The sequence below is a fragment of the Protopterus annectens genome, chromosome 2.part0 (assembly GCF_019279795.1).
Source record: "Protopterus annectens isolate FY-2018-M chromosome 2.part0, PAN1.0, whole genome shotgun sequence".
In the NCBI taxonomy this organism is placed as follows: Eukaryota; Metazoa; Chordata; order Ceratodontiformes; family Protopteridae; genus Protopterus; species Protopterus annectens.
The window spans coordinates 635,975,598-636,000,163 of record NC_056728.1 but is presented as its reverse complement, the minus strand read 5'-3'; the positions used below and the strand labels follow the sequence as shown (position 1 = coordinate 636,000,163).

The following is a 24,566-nucleotide window of genomic DNA, read 5'->3' as shown; positions in this document are numbered from 1 at the left end:
CCCACATGTGGGATCCTCTGCCTCCGGCAACCCAAATGTCTGGTTCTTCTACCATGGCTTAAGCCTGGGTGCTGTCTGGTATGTGGGCTGTCACAAGTGGGGCCATAAATGTAATGTCCACACATACACAGACCTCAGAACTGACTGCTCAGTCAGACAACAGTCTAAGGATAAAGGAAGGATGCACCCAGACGGGGAAATGACCCTCTAGGAGGACAAGAGGGGGGGGGGATACTACAACATGGAAGAGAAGAACATTTATGGTTATAGTAAGATTTTACACAAGTAATCTATGTCCTTCTATACTCACGTTGCAGTATTCTCACATGTAGGAAGAGTACCACAACTCATGTAGCGAAAGGGGTGGAGGAAGAGGTAGCAGTCTCTAGGAATCCGTGAAGGATGGTTCTTGCAAACCCTGCCCTGGCAGTGGTAAGTTTTTCTAGCACAAAGTTCAGGTCCCAAGGAGGAGGAATGGGTTTCCTTGGTAGTCTGATGTGTAGAACCCCTTTGAGAAAAAGCTTCACCTCCAGCCTGGATAATAGGGGTGGACCCATAGGTAAAACCAGGCTGAAATGGCTGACAAATGGACTTTCACTGAAGAGTATGAAAGTTCTGATTTTAGAAGCTCACACAAGTAGGATAGAACTTGAGGTACATCTACCTGGAAGGGGTTTAGTTGCCTTTGAAGACACCAACTGGATAACCTTTTCCACTTTGATAAGTAGGACCTCCTAGTAGTAGGTTTCTTGGCCTCCTGCAGGACAGAGCGCATCCGCTAAGTAAAGGTGTCTGAAAGGGATCAGACATTTATCACCCACAGGGTAAGGCTGAGGGTTTGCAGGTGAAGATGGATGAGAGATCCCTTCTGTTCTGTGAGAAGGTCCACCTTGTGAGCCAACTTGTGGTGATTGCCCTTGTCAAGAGATAGAAGGGGGAACCAATGCTGCCTTGGCCAACAGAGGGTCACCAGAAAGATTTTTGGTTTGTCTTGCTGAATTTTAAGCAGGATCTTCTGGATGAGGGGGAAAAGGGGGCAGGCATATAGGAACAGCCCCTTCCATGAAACTGAAAAGGCATCCACTTGCCATGCTAGTGGTGAGGGGAGCCTAAAGTAGAATAGCCACAGTCGTCTGTTCTGAGGGGAGGCAAACAGATCCATCTATGGAGTGCCCCCCATTGGTGGACAACGTCTAAAAAGACATCCCTGTGTAACATCCATTCATGATTTAAAGACAAAGTTCTGCTGAACCATCTGCCTGATGGTTGTCCTGTGATGGGATGAATACCTTCTGCAATGTTACATTGTACTGAGTGGTCAATTCCCATGCTTGTATTGCCAGCCTGCAAAGTAAACAGGATCTGGTCCCCCCCTGCTTGTTGATGTACCACATCACTGTGGTGTTGTCTGTGAAGACTTGAAGGGGACCAGGCTGAATTAGTGGGAGGAAGGTCTTCAGGGCTAAGAGGAGAGCAGTCATTTCCCTCACATTGATATGTATTTTTCTGGAGGGACAGCTCCCATTGAGCCTGTACCTTGAGCCCGTTCATGGTGGCCCCCATCCCAGATTGGAGGCATCTGTGTACATGAATTGAACTGCCTTGCTGGGCTGTAAAGGAAGACCTACATTCTGGCTTATTTGTCGGATCCACCACTCCAACTCTTTTTTTCAAGCATGGCAGGAAGAGCACTTGAAAGTCCAAGGGGTGACTGTGCTGGGACCAGACATTTTTCAAGTACCACTGGAACTTCCTTGTGTACAACCTGGCTAGGGGCAGTATTGGAAGAATAGCTGCCATTAGGACTAGAAGGCGAAGAAATTCCCTGGCTGACATGAGGGTGACTAGAAGTAGGTCTTGTAGGAAGTCTGTTAGAGAGGAGACCTTCTGTTGTGGGAGGAAGGCCTTCATCAAGTTTGTCCTTATTTTGCAACCCAAGAAGATCTGGTCTTGGGATGAGGGAGGACTTCATTATGTTCAGAGTAAACCCTAGATGTCGAAGGAGAGAGAGTGTATTGTAGATGTGCCTGAAGAGTGCTTGCCTCTTCTGCTTGGATAGGTAGGTCATCTACGTGTAGATCTGAATGCCTTTTGTCCCAGGCTACTGCTGGGGCTAGGCACTTTGTGAAAACTCTTGTTGCTGTTGACACACCAAATGGCAAAGCAGTAAATTGAAAGTGCAAGGATGGCACAGCAAAATATAGAAATGTCCTGAACTCTGGGTGAATGAGGATATGGAGATAAACCTCCTTCAGGTACAAAAAGTGGCCATGAAGGCACCAGGTGTCAAAAGTGAAGAAAGGTTTGTAGGGCTAGCATATGGAAGGAAGGTACATGCAGGAAAGGGTTCAAAAGGGATAGGTCTAAAATGGGTCTCCATAAACCCTCCTTTTTATGGGACCTGGAAGAGCCTGGAGTAAAACCCCTGGGCCCTCTTGTCCTGGTGGAACCCTCTCTATGGTGTCCTGTGATAATAAATCCTGGATGACCTGGGGTATCGGATGAATTTGTTTTTTTTTGGAGGTAGGGGTATACCTTTTGGTAATGGCTTTTCCTGCCAGGTCATAAAGTACCCTTTTTCCACTACTGAGAAGACCCAGCAGGCTAGAGTGATGTATTGCCATAGGAGGAGATGGTGAGAGGTGGGTGGACAGGGGAAGATGGTGGAGGTAATTTAGGCAGCCACGCATTATTTGGTCTGTCTGGAAAGGGCTGCCTGGAGGTAGAGTGGGAGGGAGTAGTCCTAGGGGATGAAGGTTTTCTAACCCCTTTCCTATGCCTTGAAGATGAAGTGGAAGGAGCAGGTGCCCTCCTAACAAAGCTAGGTTTTGCAGGGTAGTTCATGTACAATTTTGGAACTGGGGATACCAGTAAGGTCCTGCAGTTCCTTGCCTTTTTCCTACAAACTTTTGAATAGTTCAGCACACCGTTTGCCAAAGAGGAACTTAATGTCCAGGGGAGCATCCAGGACCTTGTTCTTGAAGTCATCAGGGAGGGGAAGGAGTCCGAGCCAGAAGTACCTGCGTAAAACAGAAGCAGATGTGTCTGATCTGGCTGAGGCTTCAGCAGCATCATAGCTGCATTTTATGGAATTGTCTGGCTACCTGTGCTGCTAAGGAAACCTTAGTGGCAACATGGGGTTTTGTAGGTGAATCATGCATAGAAGAAAGCAATGTAGATGCTTGGGAAATTAGATCTAATTGCCCTAAAGGCCAAGGTGGAGGAAATATAGATATTTTTTCCAGTCTGTCCATCTCCTTGCTGCCTTTATCAGATGGCAGCAGGGAATAGGGAGGGATCTGCCTGGACTGCTTGTCTGGTGCCACCACCACAACAGCTGGGTCTGCAATGGGTGACTAGATGAGGTACTTGAGGCCATAGGGGCTTTATAGAAGCTATTTGACCTTTTTGGGGCCAGAGGATGCGATTCAGGGGTCTTGGAGGCAGAAGTAAAGGCATCTAGGTAAGCTGGAATCACAAGGGAGTAGAGGGAGAGGCAGACTCCATCTGGAGAAGTACAAAGTATCTTTTTTGTATCCAAGTCATTTGGGTGTAGTCCCACTTGAAGTATTTTCTTATTTTGGAGAAAGTCTCCCCAAAGGTGATAACTTCTAGCGGGGAGTCGCCTACCTGGGAGTCTTCATCTGGAGAACAGTATTCCAGGGGGGAAGCCAGCTGAGACAAGTGAGAGACCCATCAGAGGAAGAGGAAGAAAAGTCTTCCTCCTGAGTCTGAGGAAGAAGAATGGAACTGACAAAGGCAGGCCTTGGACTAAGGATAGGCAGAGCAGCAGTATGTGAGGCTGTGGGCCTCAAGGCTATAATGGCCTGAACAAGGGACTAGGAAAACATTTGCCAGTCTGACAGGTCTTCCACTGGTGCAGCCAAATTCTTGGGTATTTATTTTTTTCTTGAGAAGAGGAGTCTTGGAAATAGCTTGAGAGGCTGTGGGCCTAGTGTTAGGTGTCAGGCCTGGGGTCAAGAAACTAAAGGCAGCTGTCTGGGCAAGCCCGGATATCACTCAACATTGGCAGAGGCCGACATTGCAGAAACCTCCACTGACATGCCAACTGGAGACTCCAGGGCAGCTTCCAACATGGTGCCCGGCAAAGTCACCAGTTCTTCCAGACGTTCCTCAGCCCCTAGAATGGTAGCAGGTGAAACGTCCAACACTGGAGGCACAGCAGCAGCAGGGTGTGAAACCCTGGCCTACTTTTTAGAGGGCTCTACCTCAACAGCCGGTTCAGGATCCATACCAAGGGCCAGGCATTTTAGTCATTGGTTTTCAACAAACAATTTAAGGGCTGCCAGATGGCTGCACAAGGTCTTAGGGGCAAACGACTGTCAGATTTTACAGGTCTTATGGTCACGGGACAGGCCTAATCAGAATAAGCAGAGTTTGTATCTTTGTGCGGAATTTGCTGATCGCACTTACATTTTCCCTTCCTAGATGACATCAGCTATTAAACGACAAACAGCAACCTAAGCTCTAGCAAAAATAAAGATGATTCCCCAACAGGGTACTTATCATTAATGTCTTCTGTAACATGAAGCAGAACGAGCAAGCTGACGATCGACTGTGGCAGAGAAGTTCAGAGGTCTGTGCGTGTGGACGTCACATGTATGCTCCATGGCTTATGGCCCCACGTGTGACGTCCCATGCAGCAGACAGCAATCAGGCTTAAGCTGTGGCAGATGAGCCAAAAGTGTGGGTCGCCTGAGGTGGAGGATGCCTTACGTGAGAATACTGCAACATGAGAACAGAAGGACATCTGCAATGCTAGAAAGACTGCCCTCATCTCCAAGACAGTGATGTGAAGACTGTCCTTTGTCATTAATCAAAAACCTTTAACAGTCCTCCTCTCGAAATCCCCCACACACACCGAAGGAAAGCATTTATGGTCACTGTGGCCACTGGTGGAGAAAGGTCAACCTCGTGACACTTTGAGGGAGGTCAACCACCAGCTGATGTGTTTCCTGCACATCAGTGTGAGGCGTATATCGTACATAAATAGGATGTGACATTAAGGACCACTAATCACACTGTGTCTACTGCAGGACTTGTGTAATATCTTGATTGAGGCACTAGTGTGATCGAAGCAGTCATCAAGCCCAAAAGCTGGAAAATAAGTTTTGCTTGAAGACCAAGGTGATGAAGGACCTTTAAGGCTACCTGATGGAGAGACAACACCTTGAACTGTGGGAGTCTGGCTATCAGAGTTTGTCTCCAGGTGGTATCCAATAAACTATTGACTGTGTTGGCTTTAGCCTACTCTTGGTAAGATTTATAGTGATCTCAAACTGTTGGGCAAGATGGAGCAAGAAGTCCCTGCACTGAACCAATAGATCCATGGTTGGAGAGCCAAGTATTCAATCATCTAAACAGAACTGGAAACCTTGCAGCCTGACATATGCTGCTACCACTGCCATGTCCTTGGTGAGCAACCAGGGGGCTGTGGTGAAGCCAAAGGGCAGTGCACTCAATTGAAAGTGATTGACTTCCAGCCAGAAACACAGAAATCTCCTGGACTGCTTTGCTAAGTTAATATGAAAGCACATATCCTGGAGATCTATGGAGTGCATCCAGTTGTCCTTCCTCTGGACAGGCAGAACAGAATGAACCATGGCTATCCAGAGTTTTGTCTATTTTAAGACTAGAATGAGATGGCTTAGGTCTTCCATCTTTTTGGGGTCTAAAAAGAAGCTAGAATAGATTCTGGATCATGACTTGTCTGGTGAGACCTGCTGGATGACTCTTCTAAGTAGCTTTCTTACTCCTGTTGCTGCTACTTCCATCTGATTGTGGAGAAGGTAGGAAATTTTCCTATTTTTCTGTTGAGGGGCAACAAAGGGAATAATGCAGTCTCTGTTGATTATCTCCTGCACCTAAGAATCTTGACTGATGGCCTTCCAGACTTGAGGGTACAGGGGATAAGTGCCCCCGACTGCATCAGAACAGCAGCAATTGGGCAAGCATTCATGAGAACTGGTAGGGTTTTTCTTGAACAGGACTTGAAACCCCTGATTTTGTGATCTGCCTCTATGAAAGCACCTGTTGAAATTATTCTGTTTCTTCCGGGGGGGGGGGGGGGGGGGCTGTCAGCAGGACAGTCCTAGCCAAAACCCTAGGATTTTTGGAATCCCCGCTCCCTTCACTTATGGTTTCAGGGAAGTGTCCTTTGTGGGGTGGAAAGGCATATGCCAACTGCAGACAGGGTCTTGCCCTCCTGTTAGCTTCTGGTGAGTTTCCTTCACTTTAGTTCTGAACAGGGTCAAACCGTCAAAGGGGATACTAATGAAGGATGTCTTGAAGCCTTCTATGAAGTTGCATAGGTGCATCCAGGTGCACCAACAGAATGGAATGTCAGTGCCTACTGCTCTAGATGTACCATCTGCTGCGTTAGACAGCAGACATATGGATATATTAGTCAGACTGAAGAGTAGACTATTGAGACTCTATTGATTTTTGGATGTCCATAAGCCAGTTAATGGAAAAGGATTTTGACAACTCCATCAGGTCACTCTGAAAATGGGTCATGCGAGTCAGGTAATTCAGCATTCTGAATGCAAAGGTTGCTGAAGCACACACATCCATTTCCCAAATCTTCGCAACACCCTAGATTCCCTAATAGGAGAATGAACATATGTACTCTCCTCTGACAGCTCTTTCCTATCAGCTGTCACAACTACCACGGCAGCTACAAGGGAACCCTTGCTCAAAGACGACTTTTATTCCTGAGGGGCCAAAAACATTTTGTCTGGCTTACGTGGAAATGGCTACACAACATCAGGTTCCTTCCATGCCCACTGGGAAACAAGTAGAAGAGCTAGGAAAATAAATATTTTGACTTTCTGGGTTTCCGTTTTTGACTGTGTTAACTTACTTGTGTGTTTTTCAGAAGCTCTCCAAATTTATTTACACCTTGCATCTTTCCCTAACAAAACAAAGTCAGGTTTAGCTAATAAACACAGACTCCTCTGGGAAGGGGACATTAGTGGACCAACCCCCCTCTCTGTTTCATTAACTCCAGGATATATCAAAATGAAATGTCTTCTAGAGGGGACAGTGGGGAGCTGTGCCTTTTGTGATAAGCTCTCTTTACCCTAGGACAGTAACTAAGGAGTCTAAATCCTCACCACTGTCTCTGGCAAGGGAGCGTCACTAAAAGCAGGGATAGAAATACACAATTTCTCCTAAGAGTACACTGGGAACGGGCTCCAAACCTGGGACTGGACTACATACTTCACTCCATGTCCCCAAATGAATCTCTACACTAACACTGCACAGCATTGTGTCCCAGTTTTAGGTATCTAACATACACATTCTTAAATGTCTGATATTCACACATGCACATACACTTGGGAAAGACTGGCACAGACTTACCTGCTGCGTTCATTTGCCCACATTACAAGGTAATGGCTGCCACCAGTCAAATACCACAATACCCTTCTAAAGGGGTGTTCAATTGTATTGGGTAAAATAGATATTGATACAAATGGTAGCATGTAACCCAAACACTAAGGCTTTTAGGAGTGGCCCTCGTGTTACCATAATAATCATAAACACTCTCAAGTTATAAAAACTATTGACTATATAACCAGCCACAATGAGTGGTAGTAAAATATTTAATAATAAATAAAAATATTTAAAATACGTATATACTGAATAACTGATTCCAACAAAAAAAAGACAGTTTCACACTCAGGAAATATAAAAATAATAATGTAGGACAGATATCACATTAACTTTAGACATCCTCTAACTAGCTGCAGTTCCCTGGCTATCTGAAGATTAACTGTCCATATCTGATCTAAATAACACAGCAAGGCAAGATGAAGAGTTATGCTGTTATCTGTCTTCAGATACTGGAACTACTACTACTTTGGAAACAACTGGACTACTACTGCTGAACAGCTTTGGAAAACAAACTGAATAACTGAACTACTACTGAACATTAACTGACATATAACCTGCTTTTATAGCAGATTTTAAAAGTAACAGGAAGCTGCTATGAGAATTCTACTCTCTCACATCAGATTTTGAAAAGTAAACAAAGAGCTGTTGTGAAGATTCTACTCTCTCAGCTCTGCACACAAAGACATCACATCTACGTCAGCTGACTCTGGCATAACATACACTCAAAACTCTCTTTACAATGTATATTTGGTCAGCCAGAGCAACACTGTTTAACATTCAAACATTTTGCATACAGAGTGATAATCAAAAGGTAAACTTATTTACAAAATTATAGCTAGTCATGCTGACATATGTAACAGGATAATTCACAATTATTTACAAAACTTCAGCCAGTCATGCTAGCACAGATAATATCTTCACACCTTTCATCAAAATCAGTATCCTCTGTGACAGACTCTGGTGACAAGTTCAACTGTCTCCTCTTACAAGCCCATTGGTCCTTTCTCTGTGTGGGCTTCTGGAAAAGGTTTGGAATCAGACAGGGAGCTTGCCTGGAGAGAACCCATGAGACTGAATATGCCCCTTTTGACCAGGATGAATGGACATGGATACAGGATCAATAGGAGGTCAGAATGGAACAGAATAGGGTGGACATGCAGAGAACCCTCAAAAGCACAGGACAAAAACTGAGTTGAAGCAGCTCCCACCCAAGTCACAAAGGGCAGGGACGGAGTGCCTCTGACTTCGATACAACCATGCTCCGAGACGGACAAATGAGTTGAGCTGTCCAGTGCCGAGCCACAGAGTGGAAGGGGTGGCTCCGACTTCAGGGGTTGCCTCTAAACCTCACTCCACTGCTTTGGATCTGAGACTCATGCTGATCTGACATGGCCCCTTTTGACTAGGATGAATGGACATGGATACAGGGATCAATAGGAGGTCAGAATGGAACAGAATAGGGTGGACATGCAGAGAACCCTTAAAAGCCTCAAAAGCACAAGACAAAAACTGAGTTGAAGCAGCTCCCACCCAAGTCACAAAGGGCAGGGATGAAGTGCCTCTGACTTCGATACAACCATGCTCAGAGACTGACAAATGAGTCGAGCTGTCCAGTGCCGAGCCACAGAGTGGAAGAGGTGGCTATGACTTCAGGAATTGCCCCTAAACCTCACTCCAAGCTTTGGATCTGAGACTCACACTGATCTGGCATGGTTGGAGTTGTATGTGCTGTCAACTCACAGGTAGATGCTCTACATGGCAGACTTTGATCCTTCAGTTTCAGATGTGGCCAAACCAGAACTGCAGAAACCAGTGGTGGGGTTGTATGGACCATTTCTATATCCAATGAAAGGGTCAGCAATGGGCTGATCCCCAAATGAATCTGCATCTGTAGGAACCTCCACATCATCCTGTCAACATCTGCTTCCCACAGACTCCTTGATGAATGGAAGAACCTAAAAGATGAAGCCACAGATGGAGGCAGAAAAGTATGCTGACACTTATCTTCTAAAAATGGGAATGAAGCTCCGGGGAGAACTGTAGAGGGGGTGACAATGAACAGATCCTAAGAACCTCCAGATCTGAACATCTAGATGTTCTAGAAGCCAGACTAGATTGCTCCAATTGCTAGAGACACTTTTTTCTAACTTTCTATCTTTTCTCCTGCTCCTTTTTTCTCTCTACCTTCTTCCTTGCCCTTTTCCTTCTTTTCTTCCTTTTCTTTGGAATTACAGACTTCTCCATTTTTTGATGAAGGAGATGCCATCTCTGGAACATTAAAGTCAGAGCCTCCTGCTTGGATGGGAAGAAGGCCCCTCAACACAAACTTATCACAGTGGACATGTAAGGCCCCAGGCCAGAAAGAAGCACAGACTTCACAGTGTCCCGATGTGACACTCATAAGCAGTAGACACACAAAGATTGAGGATCCTATGGCAGGATCTTAAGCTCACACTGAGCATTTTTTTTTAATTCAGCAGCTTTGTCTGACATGCTGGGAAGGAAATTATAACAGCAGCAACAGTTTCAATAACAAAAAACCACAGATAAAAGTAATATATAAAACAGAACAGTAACACAGAAAAACACTACTAAACTTCTTTTTGTTACAGAAAGATGAAAGTATAAAAGGAAATTCAGAGAACTTCTAAAAAAACAGAAGAAAGTTAACACAATCAAAAACAGAAACCCAGAAAGTCAAAATATTTAAGTTTCCTAAAATGATATCCATGCCTTTAATCACGTCTTGAAAGACCAAGTGGCAAATGAGATCTGAGGTAATATGGGGACCAGAGGGTATTATAGGTAAGGGGAGGAGTCAGATAAGATCCAAGAGCTTGAAAAAGTACCGAAGGCAGATCTGGTCAGATCCAATAATTCAAATGTTGAATCAGACAAAAAAAAAACAACACTGGATCTTGCCTTTAAATATACTACCAAATATTGTACAACTGTAAGAGGTAATAAATCTGCAGGACCATGGCAACTTACTGGAAAGTAATATATTGGAAGTCATAATATGGGATGTACAATACTGAAATGTGAAAATATTTAAATCAAAATACCCCATCCCTACATGTGTAAATAGCTGGACTTGCCTCCCTTTGCAAGACCCATGTAAGCTCTCGTTTCAGAGTTTCACTAACAGGACAGTGAAGGAATGTTGACTGTGCACTGGCACAGTGCACTATGTAGTATATGTGTGCTATTAGTAAGGTTTTGAGCTCAGTGTTGTAAAGTTTCAACATTTTGACATTTCAGGATTTTGCAGTATGTCACTATTCAGTAAGTCATCATGTATCCTACATCTGCAATGAATAATGTGAAATCACACTACTGCAAAAAACTAAACTAAATGTAAGCCAACAAAGTTTAGTAGTTGTTAAACTGGTGAATCTCAACCGCAATCTATTAACTATCAACACACCTATTTAAAAGAAAAGATAAAGATCAGCTGTATGGTACAATTTGGTAGCTTCACTAAGTGTAGTTAGGCAGCATTAAGATGGTGGTTTGTAGGATGACGTTGGTGATTAACAGGAGGAGTGTGAGGGCAGCACCAATGATCAAATGGTGGAAATTGAAAAAGGGTAATTGTGAGGTGGAGTTCAGGGATGAGTTAAGACAGGCACTGGGTGGCAGTGAAGAGTTACCAAACAGCTGGGTAACTACAGCAGAGCTAGTAAGGGAGAGGGCTAGAAAGGTGCTTGGTATCACATCTGGACAGAGGAAGGACGACAAGGAGACATGGTGGTGGAATGAGGAAGCACAGGAGAGTATACAAAGAAAGAGGTTGGCAAAGAAGAAGTGGGATTGCCAAAGAGATGAAGAAAGTAGACAGGAGTATAAGGAGATGAGGTGCATGGCAAAGAGAGAGGTGGCGAAGGCTACGGATAAGGCATATGAAGAGTTGTATGAAAGGTTGGATACTAAGGAGGGAGAAAAGGACCTGTACAGACTGGCCAGAGAAAGGGACCGAGCTAGGAAAGATGTGCATCAGGTAAAGGTGATAAAGGATAATGAGGGAAACATACTCACAAGCGAGGAGAGTGTGTTGAGGAGATGGAAAGAGTACTTTGAGGGGTTGATGAATGAAGAGAATGAGAGGGAGAGCAGGTTGGATGATGTAGGAATAGTGAATAGGTTCACAGGTTCATAGGTTCATACTAGGCTATCTGCCCTAGGGCATTTATAAGCCTAGCCAGAGTATGTTTGGCTTTCGCCACCCATTTTAAATTAATTTTGCTATGCCCTTTTTCGAGGTTAGTATACTGTGCCTCTGTCTAACAGTGACACAGAAGTGATACCCGGGGTAAACCTACGATCTCCCATCCACTCATCAAGATTCCTCTTGAAAAGAGTCAATGAGGGACTCTGCCTAACCTGGACTGGGATTTTATTCCAGAGTGAAGGGAGCCTCTGGGTTATGAATCTGTCCCTCCAGCATGTCCTATTTATTTCAGTGCTGAGGTTCAAGTCTCTCGAGCGTGTAGCTCGATGGGATTTGGATTTTTTGAGGTGCAGCATGTCCCTTAATTCCGGGTTGGACACGGCCTTATACGTCAGGCACAGGTCACCTCTGAGCAGGCGGTATGCCACTGAGTAGAGCTGGAGTTTCTTTAACCGGGCAGCATATGGCATCTGTTTGAGCCCTTTGATCCTCTTGGTGAGGTACTTTTGGGGTCTTTCCAGTTGCTGCAGGTGTTTGGTAAGGTACATCCCAAAAGGGGCATTGTACTCAATTATGGGCCTGATTAGGGATGAGTAAAGAGGCACGATGACCTCGCCTAATCTAGATGTGAATCCCTTCATGATTAGGTGGGCTATATAAAATGTTTTTCTAACCACTTTGGCCACGTGGTTGTCAAATGAGAGATTGCTATCAACTTGGGTCCCCAGGTCCCTAATTACTTCTTCTGTACTTAATGGATTACCACCTATGTGGTAATTTGTGGGCACTTTGTTTTTGCCAAAGGGGATGACTATACACTTTTTGGAGTTTAGCTTGAGGCCATGGCTCTGGCACCAGTTGTCAGTTTCTACGAGGCCCTTTTGGAGGATGCTTGTGTCGGCTGGAGAGTCGATTATGGCACCCAGTTTGCAGTCATCTGCGAACTTGGTCAGCCACAGTCCTTCCGTGCTGGCCTGTACCTCAGAGAAATATATACCAAACAAGAGAGGTCCCAGGACTGAGCCTTGTGGGACGCCACTTGTAACTGGTTTGGAGTCTGACATGGCTCCAGCAATTCTAACCATGTGGGTTCTGTCCTTGAGCCAGTTTGCAACCCATCTAGTGACATAGGGGTTTATATTTAAGCTGGTGAGCTTATCTATAATGCCCGAGTGGGGTATTGTATCGAAGGCTTTTGCGAGGTCCAGATAGGCTGTGTGGACCACCTTCCCTTCGACAATGGCCTTGGTGACTGTTTCAAAGAAGTCAACCAGGTTTAAGAGGCAGGATCTGCCCTTAAAGCCAAACTGGGTAGGATCCAGTGTCTGTAGGTCCCCAATATCTTTATTTATGAGGTCCATGATGATCCTTTCCATAGCTTTGCAGACCAAGCTAGTCAGGCTTATGGGGCGATAGTTTCCAGGGTCCGTTGAGGCACCACCTTTGTGGAGAGGGACCACTGTTGCTGTACGCCACTCTTTGGGTACATATCCTGTAGTAAGGCTGAGATTGAACAGTAGTTTTATGTTTGGGTTTAGCTCTTCTTGGAGTTCATGTAGGGCAGCCTGGGACACCGTCTGGTCCCATTGATGCTGTGTTTTTGCTTTGGAGAGGCGGCTCCCACCTGAGCATCTGAGATGTCAGGAGCAGCACTCTGCTGGGATAGATATTTGCCCTTTGGTGGGAGGGGAGAAGTTTGCGCTGAACCTGTCAGCTAGGATGTTGGCAATGTCTGTGGGATCAGTGTATTTTTGTCATTTTGGACTAATTCTGAGCATATCTGGGAATTCCCACCCAGGTTCCTAACATAACTAAAGAAAGCCCTGTGATTATCCTTAGTGTCCTGTGCAATTTTTCTCTCGAAGCTGGCCTTTGACGATTTTATGAGTGCCCTTAGTTTTTTGCTAATACTGATCAGAGATGCCTTCCCTTTTTGGGATTTTGCTCTACCATGTAGTAGCTTCCTCCTTCTATTGTATAGTTTGTTTATGGTTGGGGTCCACCAGACAGGTCGTCTGCCTTTGGAGGATTGGGTCTTGGTTTTATTTGGGATTGCATGATCCATGCAGTCCTGAAGGTGTTCATAGAATGCATTTATAAAGGATTCTGCAGTCTGGGCCGTATTTTCCACAGGCCCGGGAGCTTTGAAGGATTCCACCTCAGTTTTGAGGAGTGTGAAATTTGCTTTAGAGAAGTTTTTCACTGTGGTTTTCTGGGCAGGGGGTGGGGTCGGGATGTGAATATCCAGTGAGATCAGTTTATGGTCTGATCTTACCAGTGAGGGATACACTTCTGGTCTGGAGCATAGAGTCCCCATGTTGGTGATGATCAGGTCCAGTATGTTTTCTCCTCTTGTGGGAGTGGTAACAAGTTGTTCCATAGCATTTGAGTTTATGAATTCTAGGAACCTTTGGGCAAGGGTGTTGGAGCTAGAGTAATGCTCCCAATCTATGTTTGGGTAGTTGAAGTCGCCCAGTATAATGGTGTTCGGAGAGACCTTCATATTTTCCAGTGTTCTCAAAAAGGCCGAGTGGGGTTCCTGGGTTTGGGAGGGTGGTCTGTAGCAGGCTATAAACTGGAAGGCAGTTTTACCCACTGTTAGTTGCACATGGATAGTCTCCGATGCTTTGTGCTTTGCCACCAACCTGGAGGTGTGGGTATCTTTGATGAATATCGATACTCCCTCCTTTTGTGGTTCGGTCCAAGTTTTGGGGCCGAAAAGCATGGTATGAGGTATAACCTGGTAGTGCTGGGGTGCTCTCGGGACCCCTGAACCAGGTTTCTGTTACTGCACAGATATCGATGTTCTCCATGCTAAGGAGAGTTTCGAGTGCGTGCATCTTGAGGTTTAGACTTCTAGCGTTGAGTAGCATTACTCTTAGTTTCTTATCCCTTGTGATACCTATGGAGGTGGGTTTGTCTTTTGAGCCTTGCCTAAAAAAGGCACTATGGGGGTAGCAAGAGCCTTTGCCAATATCCGAAAGCCCAGGGGTGACAGGTGCAAGCCGTCCCTAGCAAAGCATCGTGGCTTGTCGTGCATATCATCCCAAGCTGATAGGCATTGGATCCTCTTTGAATGACACCAATACTTAAGCCAATTGTTGAAATTGATCATCATGTCTTCATACTGTGGCATCATTCTTGGTGAGGGTAAGATGCTACTCAAGGTCAGGGTCATACCAGCCTGGGCTACATGCTCAGAGAGCTCCTCTATGTCTCTTTTCATGTAGTCCAGGGAGGTACGTCTCAGGTCATTCACACCAGCATGGACAATGACAGAGTCATATTTGTACTTGCCTTGGAGTGACCTGAGTACATGAAGTACAATGGATTAGCAAGGAGGACGTAAGGATAACTATGAAGAGAATGAAGAATGGAAAGGCTGTTGGCCCGGATAACATACCTGTGGAAGCATGGAGGTGTTTAGGTGAAATGGCAGTGGAGTTTTTAACCAGATTGTTTAATGAAATCTTGGAAAGTGGGAGGATGCCTGAGGAATGGAGAAAAAGTGTTTTGGTACCGATTTTTAAGAATAAGGGTGATGTGTAGAGCTGTAGTAACTACAGCGGGATTAAATTGATCAGTCACAGCATGAAGTTGTGGGAAAAAGTAGTGGAAGCAAGGTTAAGAAGGGATGTGATGATTAGTGATCAGCAGCATGGTTTCATGCTGGGAAAGAGTACTACAGATGCGATGTTTGCTCTGAGAGTGTTGATGGAAAAGTACAGAGAATGTCAGAAGGAGTTGCTTTGTGTTTTTGTAGACTTAGAGAAAGCATATTACAGGGTGCCTAGAGAGGAGTTGTTGTTTTGTATGAGGAAGTCAGGAGTGTCAGAGAAGTATGTAAGAGTGGTACAGGATATATATGAGGGTAGTGTGACAGCGGTGAGGTCTGAGGTGGGAGCGATGGATGCATTTAAGGTGGAGGTGGGGTTAAAGCAAGGATCAGCTCTGAGCCCTTTCTTATTTGCAATGGTGATGGACAGGTTGACAGACAAGATCAGACAGGAGTCCCTGTGGACTATAATGTTTGCAGATGACATTGTGATCTGTAGTGAGAGTAGGAAACAGGTGGAGGAGACCCTGGAGAGATGGAGATATGCTCTAGAGAGAAGAGGAATGAAGGTCAGCAGGAATAAGGCAGAATATATGTGCGTGAATGAGAGGGAGGATAGAGGAATGGTGAGGATGCAAGGAGTAGAGTTGGTGAAGGTGGATGTGGTTAAATACTTGGGGTCAATAGTTCAGAGTAACGGTGAGTGTAGAAGAAAGGTGAAGAAGAGAGTACAGGCAGGATGGAGTGGGTGGAGAAGAGTGTCAGGAGTGATTTGTGACAGAGTACCTTTAAGAGTGAAAGGGAAGGTCTACAAGAGGGTAGTGAGACCAGCTATGTTATACGGGTTGGAGACAGTGGCATTGACAAAAAGGCAGGAGTTTGAGCTGGATGTGGCAGAATTAAAGATGTTAAGATTTGCACTGGGTGCGACAAGGGTGGACAGGATTAGGAATAAGTATATTAGAGGGTCAGCCCAGGTTGGAAGGTTTGGAGACGAAGGCAGAGAGGCACGATTACGATGGTTTGGACATGTGCTGAGGAGAGATGCTGAGTATATTGGGAAAAAGATGCTAAGGATGAAGCTACCAGGTAACAGGAAAAGAGGAAGGCCTAAGATAAGGTTTATGGATGTGGTGAGAGAGGATATGCAGGTGGTTGGTGCGACAGAGCAAGATGCAGAGGACAGGAAGAAATGGAAACAGGTGATCTGCTGTGGCGACCCCTAACGGGAACAGCCGAAAGAAGATGACGATGACTTACCTCCACATCAGGAAACTAAGTCACACAGGGCACCACCACAACACATTTTCACTCTAAACGGAGTGCCAGGCTCATTTGCTGGACACTAATGACATACATTATGTGCAGTCACTAGTGTGCAACTACCAGGTTTTGTTCCAGATAATCAAGGTGGCGGGATCCCAGGGATTTCCCCCCTCCCTAAGATGCACAGACCCTGAAGATGACTTACACAAACAGTGGGGCTTGTGCAGTTCCACATGTGTGGGGAGAGGTGTGAGAGGGCAACTTCTTTTTAAACTTTTCACTTGCAAATGCTGTTCACATTTCAAGTGATATTGCTCTTTTGGGTTTGCAGTTGTGTGCAGTGCTAGCAACAGCTTGCCACGGAATCCTCCATGTGGCATTTTCCATTAAAACTGGCAAGCCAGAACCCTACAATATGTAAAAACATGGGTTAATAGGAAGTAAGCTGTAGCTTGGGTAGTTTCCTAGTCCTCCCACCATATGGAGAAGGCTATCACTTTTAGACTACTTTTTTGATCAACTGAATTTAACTGATCAATATTTCTGTCCTCTCAAATTAAGCTTAGCTAGAAATTTTATTGGGGATGTTTGAGCTACATGTAGCAATCAACTACTGCCATCTGTAATAAAGAAGATGTGGCTAGATAATTTCCAATAGTTTTCTTCAGATTCCCACAACTCAAGACTTCCATTGTCTCTGGATCAGCAGCTATTCTACCCCAAGTTACTTCACAGCTTAAAAAGAATTAATCTCACCCTGCCAGCAATAAAATAAATTAACTTCTAGGACAGTTACTTGTGCTATATTGACTCTGCCCCCTAATGTCTAGGACTACTACTTATTCTATTTTGATCCTACTCCCTGAATCATTCACAGCCTTTCCTAACACCAATGACAAAGAGCTGCATTCTCTGGATCTACAAGGCATTCAGACATTTCAAACAGGGCCAAGTCTGTGCTCCCTATCCCTAAAGGAAACCCGCAAAGATTGCTCATACTGCCCAGTCCCTAGGACTAGACATGATAAATAGTACAGATGCGTGCAGCCAATTAGTCCAAGAAAGGTGCCCGAGACCTTGTCTGATCATATTAACTGCATGCGCCTGCAATTAAAACTCATTCAAGCCTACAAGTCAAAATCTGCAACAGTCTTTTGCACAGTTTAAAACATAACAGATTCCTCCTTAGAGGAAATTGGAGGGTCACCTGCAGTCAGAACTTGAGTTCATGATGTCAAGCAGTAGGATTCTCAATGGCCTATCCAATGCTTTTTACATCTCAAGATGAGCAGATGTAAATCAACTTTTTAAAGTTTTACATCTAGGCAAACAAGTCTTCTTTCATCTGCTTAGAAGAACCCTAGCTCTAATACCCAACAATTACAGTGTGCATACAGAAGGCTAATGGTATTTAAGGACCAGTGAATGGAATATCTACTGATGTTGCATCACAGACCTGCTTCAAGGAGTAGACTCTGGTGACAGCTGCTCAATAACCTCACTCATGTCACTTGCCTACAAATTGTCCCAACAGTGAAGAGCCATCAAACTAATAGGTTCATAGGTTCATACTAGGCTATCTGCCCTAGGGCATTTATAAGCCTAGCCAGAGTGTGTTTGGCTTTTGCCACCCATTTTAAATTAATTTTGCTATGCCCTTTTTCGAGGTTAGTATACTGTGCCTCTAACAGTGACACAGAAGTAATACCCGAGGTAAACCTACGATCTCCCATCCACTCATCAAGATTCCTCGAAGAGAGTCAGAGGGACTGCCTAACCTGGAGTGGGATTTTATTCCAAAGTGAAGGGAGCCTCTGGGTTATGAATCTGTCCCTCCAGTATGTCCTATTTATTTCAGTGCTGAGGTTCAAGTCTCTCGAGCGCGTAGCTCGATGGGATTTGGATTTTCTGAGGTGCAGCATTAATTCTGGGTTGGACATGGCTTTATACATCAGGCACAGATAGCCTCTGAGCAGGCGGTATGCCACTGAGTAGAGCTGGAGTTTCTTTAACCGGGCAGCATATGGCATCTGTTTGAGCCCTTTGATCCTCTTGGTGAGGTACTTTTGGGGTCTTTCCAGTTGCTGCAGGTGTCTGGTAAGGTACATCCCAAAAGGGGCATTGTACTCAATTATGGGCCTGATGAGGGATGAGTAAAGAGGCACGATGACCTCCCCTGATCTAGATGTGAATCCCTTTATGATTAGGTGGGCTATATAAAATGTTTTTCTAACCACTTTGGCCACGTGGTTGTCAAATGAGAGATTGCTATCAACTTGGGTCCCCAGGTCCCTAATTACTTCTTCCGTACTTAATGGATTACCACCTATGTGGTAATTTGTGGGCACTTTGTTTTTTGCCAAAGGGGATGACTATACACTTTTTTGGCGTTTAGCTTGAGGCCATGGCTCTGGCACCAGTTGTCTGTTTCTATGAGGCCCTTTTGAAGGATGCTTGTGCTGGCTGAAGAGTCGATTATGGCGCCCAGTTTGCAGTCATCTGTGAATTTGGTCAGCCACAGTCCTTCCATGTTGGCCTGTACCTCCGAGAAATATATACCGAACAAGAGAGGTCCTAGGACTGAGCCTTGTGGGACGACACTTGTAACTGGTTTGGAGTCTGACGTGGCTCCAGCAATTCTAACCATGTGGGTTCTGTCCTTGAGCTAGTTTGCAACCCATCTAGTGACAAAGGGGTATATATTTAAGCTGGTGAGCTTATCTATAATGCCCGAGTGGGGTATTGCATCGAAGGCTTTTGCGAGGTCCAGGTAGGCTGTGTGGACCACCTTCCCCTCGTCAATGGCCTTGGTGACCGTTTCAAAGAAATCGACCAGGTTTAAGAGGCAGGATCTGCCCTTAAAGCCGAACTGGGTAGGATCCAGTGTCCAAGTCCCCAATATCTTTATTTATGAGGTCCATGATGCTCCTTTCCATAGCTTTGCAGACCAAGCTAGTGAGGCTTATGGGGCGATAGTTTCCAGGATCCGTTGAGGCACCACCTTTGTGGAGAGGGACTACTGTTGCTGTACGCCACTCTTTGGGTACATATCCTGTAGTAAGGCTGAGATTGAACAGTAGTTTTATGTTTGGGTTTAGCTCTTCTTGTAGCCTCCTTAATGTTCTACTTACACTCATTTCTGTAATAGTACGCATCTTTGAATTATAGTATCATTAAATAAAGAGAAAATAAATAAATGGAAGACGACCAAGTGACGGAGTCATGTTTGTTAATGCAAACAGCATCTGCTAAACATAACTGACAGCATATCCCATACAGATTTCCTAGATCTCCAGCTTATCACCTGGATGTAATCATCCTGGCAAAGCCATCTTATGAAACAAAACAATGCCCTCTTTTTAGCAACTGAATAAATGACAACTCAAACTTACCATCATCGTCATCTTGATTAGGATTGGGTATTTCCTTCAAAATGTTCATGAGCTCTTCATTGGTTGCTTTATTTTTAATGGCATTGGTGAGATTAACAGCAACAGTGTATCCGGGAATAGAGCCTACAACAAAATGAATAACATGTTTTAAGGAGAAATGGTATTAACTGTAACAATTTTGCATGGCAACATAGATTACAACAGCAGCTCCTTGCACAGCAGTGCTGCTACCTTCAATCATCAAAGTTTGCTGCCTTCCAGGTACCTTAGTATCAAAACTAGCAAAAATAATTTTTCCTTAGCTTGCCTCTCAGAAGGCAATATGCTAGGCAATAAAAATGCCTGGTCACTTTTAAGTAGCTAAAGTCATAGATCAGAAGAGGGGGCTGGATTTACTGTACTGTACCACTCAAGTTCAGCATCACCATCACACTTTGTACATAATGTACTCTACTATAATGCTGTACATTACTTTCTCCTTGCCAGTTTCTTTACCCACAACCACAAAGATCTACACAGTAAAACAATTAACCCACCTTAAGTAAAACAACCAAGAAAATAAAACAAAAGATATGTATGATTAAGGCTTGAATAAACTGTTTGCAAGCAAAGTAGTTTAAGAATAAATAAATACGTGGCTAATCAACACGCAACTGTGATATGCTTATGTTTTCAGGTAAGAAAAAAGAAGTTATGTCCTTACCATAACGCTCCATGTGAATTGTTCATCTCGCCTTTGTTCTTACACACGGGTTCGGAGCCGATCCTCGGCTCCGAGTCGACTGCTTCACAAGCTCTGCATCTAATAGAAAGCTCGAGGCACAGACTATATTCCCATGATCCTCCTCTACCATCCCTCAGATCTAGTTTGCAAGAACCAGAAACCAGTACTAATCACCGAGTCTAACTCTCATGCCATCACACACACTTGAAGCTGAAAACTACTAGAACCACCCTCAGATAGGCAAATAGACAATAGGCTACTTACTGAGGATTGGGTAGAGAAGGCAACGTAGACAAACCAACCAGACACTAGTCATACCCGTTCTTCCAGAACGTGGCGGGGGATGGAGGGAGGGGAAGTAAGAACAAAGGCGAGATGAACAATTCACATGGAACGTTATGGTAAGAACATAACTTCTTTATGTGAAATTGTTCGATCTCACCGTTTGTTCTTACACACGGGTGGCATCCCTAGCTCCGTTACCCTGGGTGACTATGGAAGAACGTTCCCGAGTACAGTGGAACCAAAAGATGCTCTGTCCTTGGAGGACCTGTCTACTTTGTAGTGAGTGGCAAACGTATGAGGTTTTGTCCACGTAGCTGCTGCACAAATAGTATCCAACAGAAGAAGAGCGGCATGGGCAGAAGAAGTAGAAACGGCCCTGGTAGAATGAGCCTTAGGTTTGAATGGAAGTGATTGCTTTGAAGCAGAATGAACAAAATTTATGCAGTCCGAAAGCCATTTGGATAATGTCCGCTTCAGTACTTTATTAACCCTGGTTCTAGAAAATAATGTGTTTGTAGGAGCACAACATACATATAGACAGGCACAGGGGGTGGCCATGGGCACTCCCTGTGCCAATACTTATGCCAATATGGTCCTTTGACATTGGGAAAAGGCTATGATTTTTAATAAGCCAGAATGGATGCAACATATACATTTATATACACGTTTTGTGGACGATATTTTCTTTTTGTGGAAGGATGATGTTACATCTTTGGATGTTTTTTTAGACTATCTACACTCCACTACTACATTCCTGAAGTTTACTAAGAAATGTTCAACCACAAATATTGATTTTTTAGATGTATGTATATCACAAAATGAAGCTGGCTTTTCATCAAGCCTATATAGGAAGGAGTGCTGGAAAAATACAATGCTTTGTTTCGATAGCATGCACCCCGATATATATTTTCAAATATTGTTCAGGGCCAGATTGGCAGAATTTCCAGATTGAATCTGGATGATAAGATGTTTGAATGTGAAATGGTTAATTTGAAGAACAACTTTTAGAAAGGGGCTATAGAGGAGAACTGGTTAATAGAGTGGTTGATACCAATCACACAAAAGAGATAATAGATTTAAGCCATGGCTTAAATGTAATAAAGGGAAATAAGAACCACTAATACCACACACAAACTTAATGAACCAAGGGTATTGTTTACATATAGTAGTAATATAGGAGACATCAGGGATATTGTCAACAGAAACTGGAATATTTTGAGGGGAGATAACAAGTTAAGAAATATAGTGGGGGCTTATCCACAATTTGGTTATAGGAGAAACAAGAATCTAAAAGATATCCTTTGTAAAGAGAAAACAGTAACCCAAACTTGTATCCTAAAAGAAAAAATTGGCAGTGTCCCATGTGGATATTGTAAAGCATGCCAATTTATAAATAAAGATCACATCTTTACACATCCAGTCAGTGGACATGTCTTTAATTTCAAAGCAAAAGCTACCTGTAGGACAAGTAATTTAATTTACTTAGCGGAGTGCACTGAATGCATATGTTTTTATGTTGGCAAGACCAACAATATGTTTAAGGTAAGAATATTGCAACATATGTCTTCAATTAGGAATAAAGATGCACATAATGCTTTATATAAGCATATTGAGACCCACCCCACACACAATTTTAAATTCAAAGCAGTGGTTAATGTTGTCATGAACAATAGGGGGGGTGATGTTAAACTATTAACTGAATCTATGGAGTCCAAATGGATTTTGGAATTGATGGCCCACAGAACTCCGGGCTTAAATGACTGTGTACCTTTAAAACCAGCCTTGCAGAAAAGGCGGGCTTTTTACTAACTCTCATTGGTTGACATGTATTTTAAATATCAGGAAGTGTTTTTAGTATGTGATCTGATGAAGGGTTTTAACCCGAAAGTGCTTGTCAGTGGATATTTATTTTGTTGGAGTTTCTTACCAGTTTCGGATACAACTTTTTGTGTATTTTAATAAAGCAGTGGAACATCCAGCGGAGTCTCACCTTTTCTTTCATTGTACTTATGTATTCTAATTTGTTTGAATGATTTTTGAAAAATGTGGGTAGTTCAATGGATTGGTTAATGTTAAGTACAGAGCATACCTTCGGGAGAAAGGACGGATTAGTACGCAAGGAAACTCTGTCAGGGTGAAAAATCATGTATGGCGGTCTAACTGACAGTGCCTGTAGCTCTGAAATTCTACGAGTCGAGGTAATAGCGATGAGGAATAGGGTCTTCCATGACATATACTTAATTGAACATGTTGACGCTGGCTCAAAAGGTGGTAGTATAAGCTGAGACAAATTCAAATTCCATGGGGAAACCGGTTCGCGGATGGGTGGTTGAAGGTGAAAGGTACCCTTCATGAAGGCCCTACAAAGCCTGTGCGACATAATTGAAGAATCCCCTTCACCTACATGGAAGTTCGATATGGCCGCAAATTGCACCCTTATCGTAGAAGTAGAGGCCCCTTCATGAAACAGTGTGGAAAAAATTCTAGAATTTTGTGTATAGGGGCCACCAGGGAATCTAATCCTTGTGTTGATGCCCAGCAAGCAAAATGTTTCCATTTGCTTTTCTATAATTTTCTGGTAGAAGGTTTTTGAGAAGAAAGTAGGATGTGTTGTACTGAAGAAGACAAAAACTTTGACCTGGCTAAATTGGGAAGTGGAGCAGCCAAGCTGTCAGTTTGAGGGACCGTAGGGACGGATGAGGAACTCCCGACGAGTGAGTCAAAAGATCTGGCTCCGGGTTCAGAATCCATGGTTCCTCCATCAGGTGGGCATGAAGAAAGGGAAACCAGATCTGTCGAGGCCAGAATGGAGCTATGAGTATGATCGTCCTTTCCAGGTTCCTGGCTTTCTGTAGAAATTTGGGAATCAAGAGGACAAGAGGGAAAGCATACAGGAGACCCGGGGGCCAATCGTGCACTAGTGCGTCCCTGGTGGCACCCCCTGGAGGGGGAAGAAGGGCAAAGTAGCTTCTGCATTTGGCATTCAAGGGGGATGCAAAAAGATCGCAGCAAGGCTGGCCCCATCTGCGGAAAATCCTTTCTGCCACTTGGTTGTTCAGGGACCACTCGTGAGGTAACAGGATGGCTCTGCTCAACCTGTCCGCAATGACGTTGGATGACCCCGGGATGTGTGTTCCTATCAGAAAATGACCTGTGGACGCAGCCCATTGCCAAATTCTTAGGGCCTCTCTGCATAATGGATAAGATCTGGTTCCACCCTGCTTGTTTATGTACCAGACCACCGACATATTGTCTGTCTGAACTGCCACTGTTCCTAGAGGCAGAGACTCCTGAAAGTATTGCAAAGCTAGGAACACTGCTCTCAGCTCCAGAACATTGATATGCAGATTGTACTCTATCTTGGACCACTCTACTTGGACTGTTCTCCCCTGAAAAAGTCCCCCCCACCCCATCAGGGAAGCATCCGTGGTTACTGTGGCTACAGGACTGGGTAATACAAACGGACAACCCATCGTCAGATTCTGGCTGTTTAGCCACCATTGAAGATCCCGCTTGCAAGATTCTGTGATCGAGATGTGGTGAGACAGACGGAGTTGTTGGAATGACCACTGCGCGAAGAGCAGCCACTGGAGGATCCTCATGTGCATCCTGTCGAGAGGAACTGCAATCAATGTGGCTGACATCAAGCCCAACACTTTCAGCACTTGTGCCGCAGAAACTTTTCTGCTCCGAATCAGAATAGCGACCTGGTCTCTGAGGGTTGATACTCTTGCTTGTGGGAGTTTGATCAGCATT

At 44.3% G+C, this 24,566-nt stretch overlaps 1 protein-coding gene across 1 annotated transcript in view; it reads right to left on the bottom strand.

Annotated features, from left to right (window-relative positions):
* Positions 1-24,566, bottom strand: part of NCBP1 (nuclear cap binding protein subunit 1) — a 2,903,332-nt gene that overhangs the window by 946,195 nt on the left and 1,932,571 nt on the right. The window contains exon 18 of the mRNA XM_044060340.1: positions 19,802-19,924. Coding sequence (XP_043916275.1) covers positions 19,802-19,924 — 123 coding nt within the window. The remainder of the gene's footprint in view (positions 1-19,801; positions 19,925-24,566) is intronic.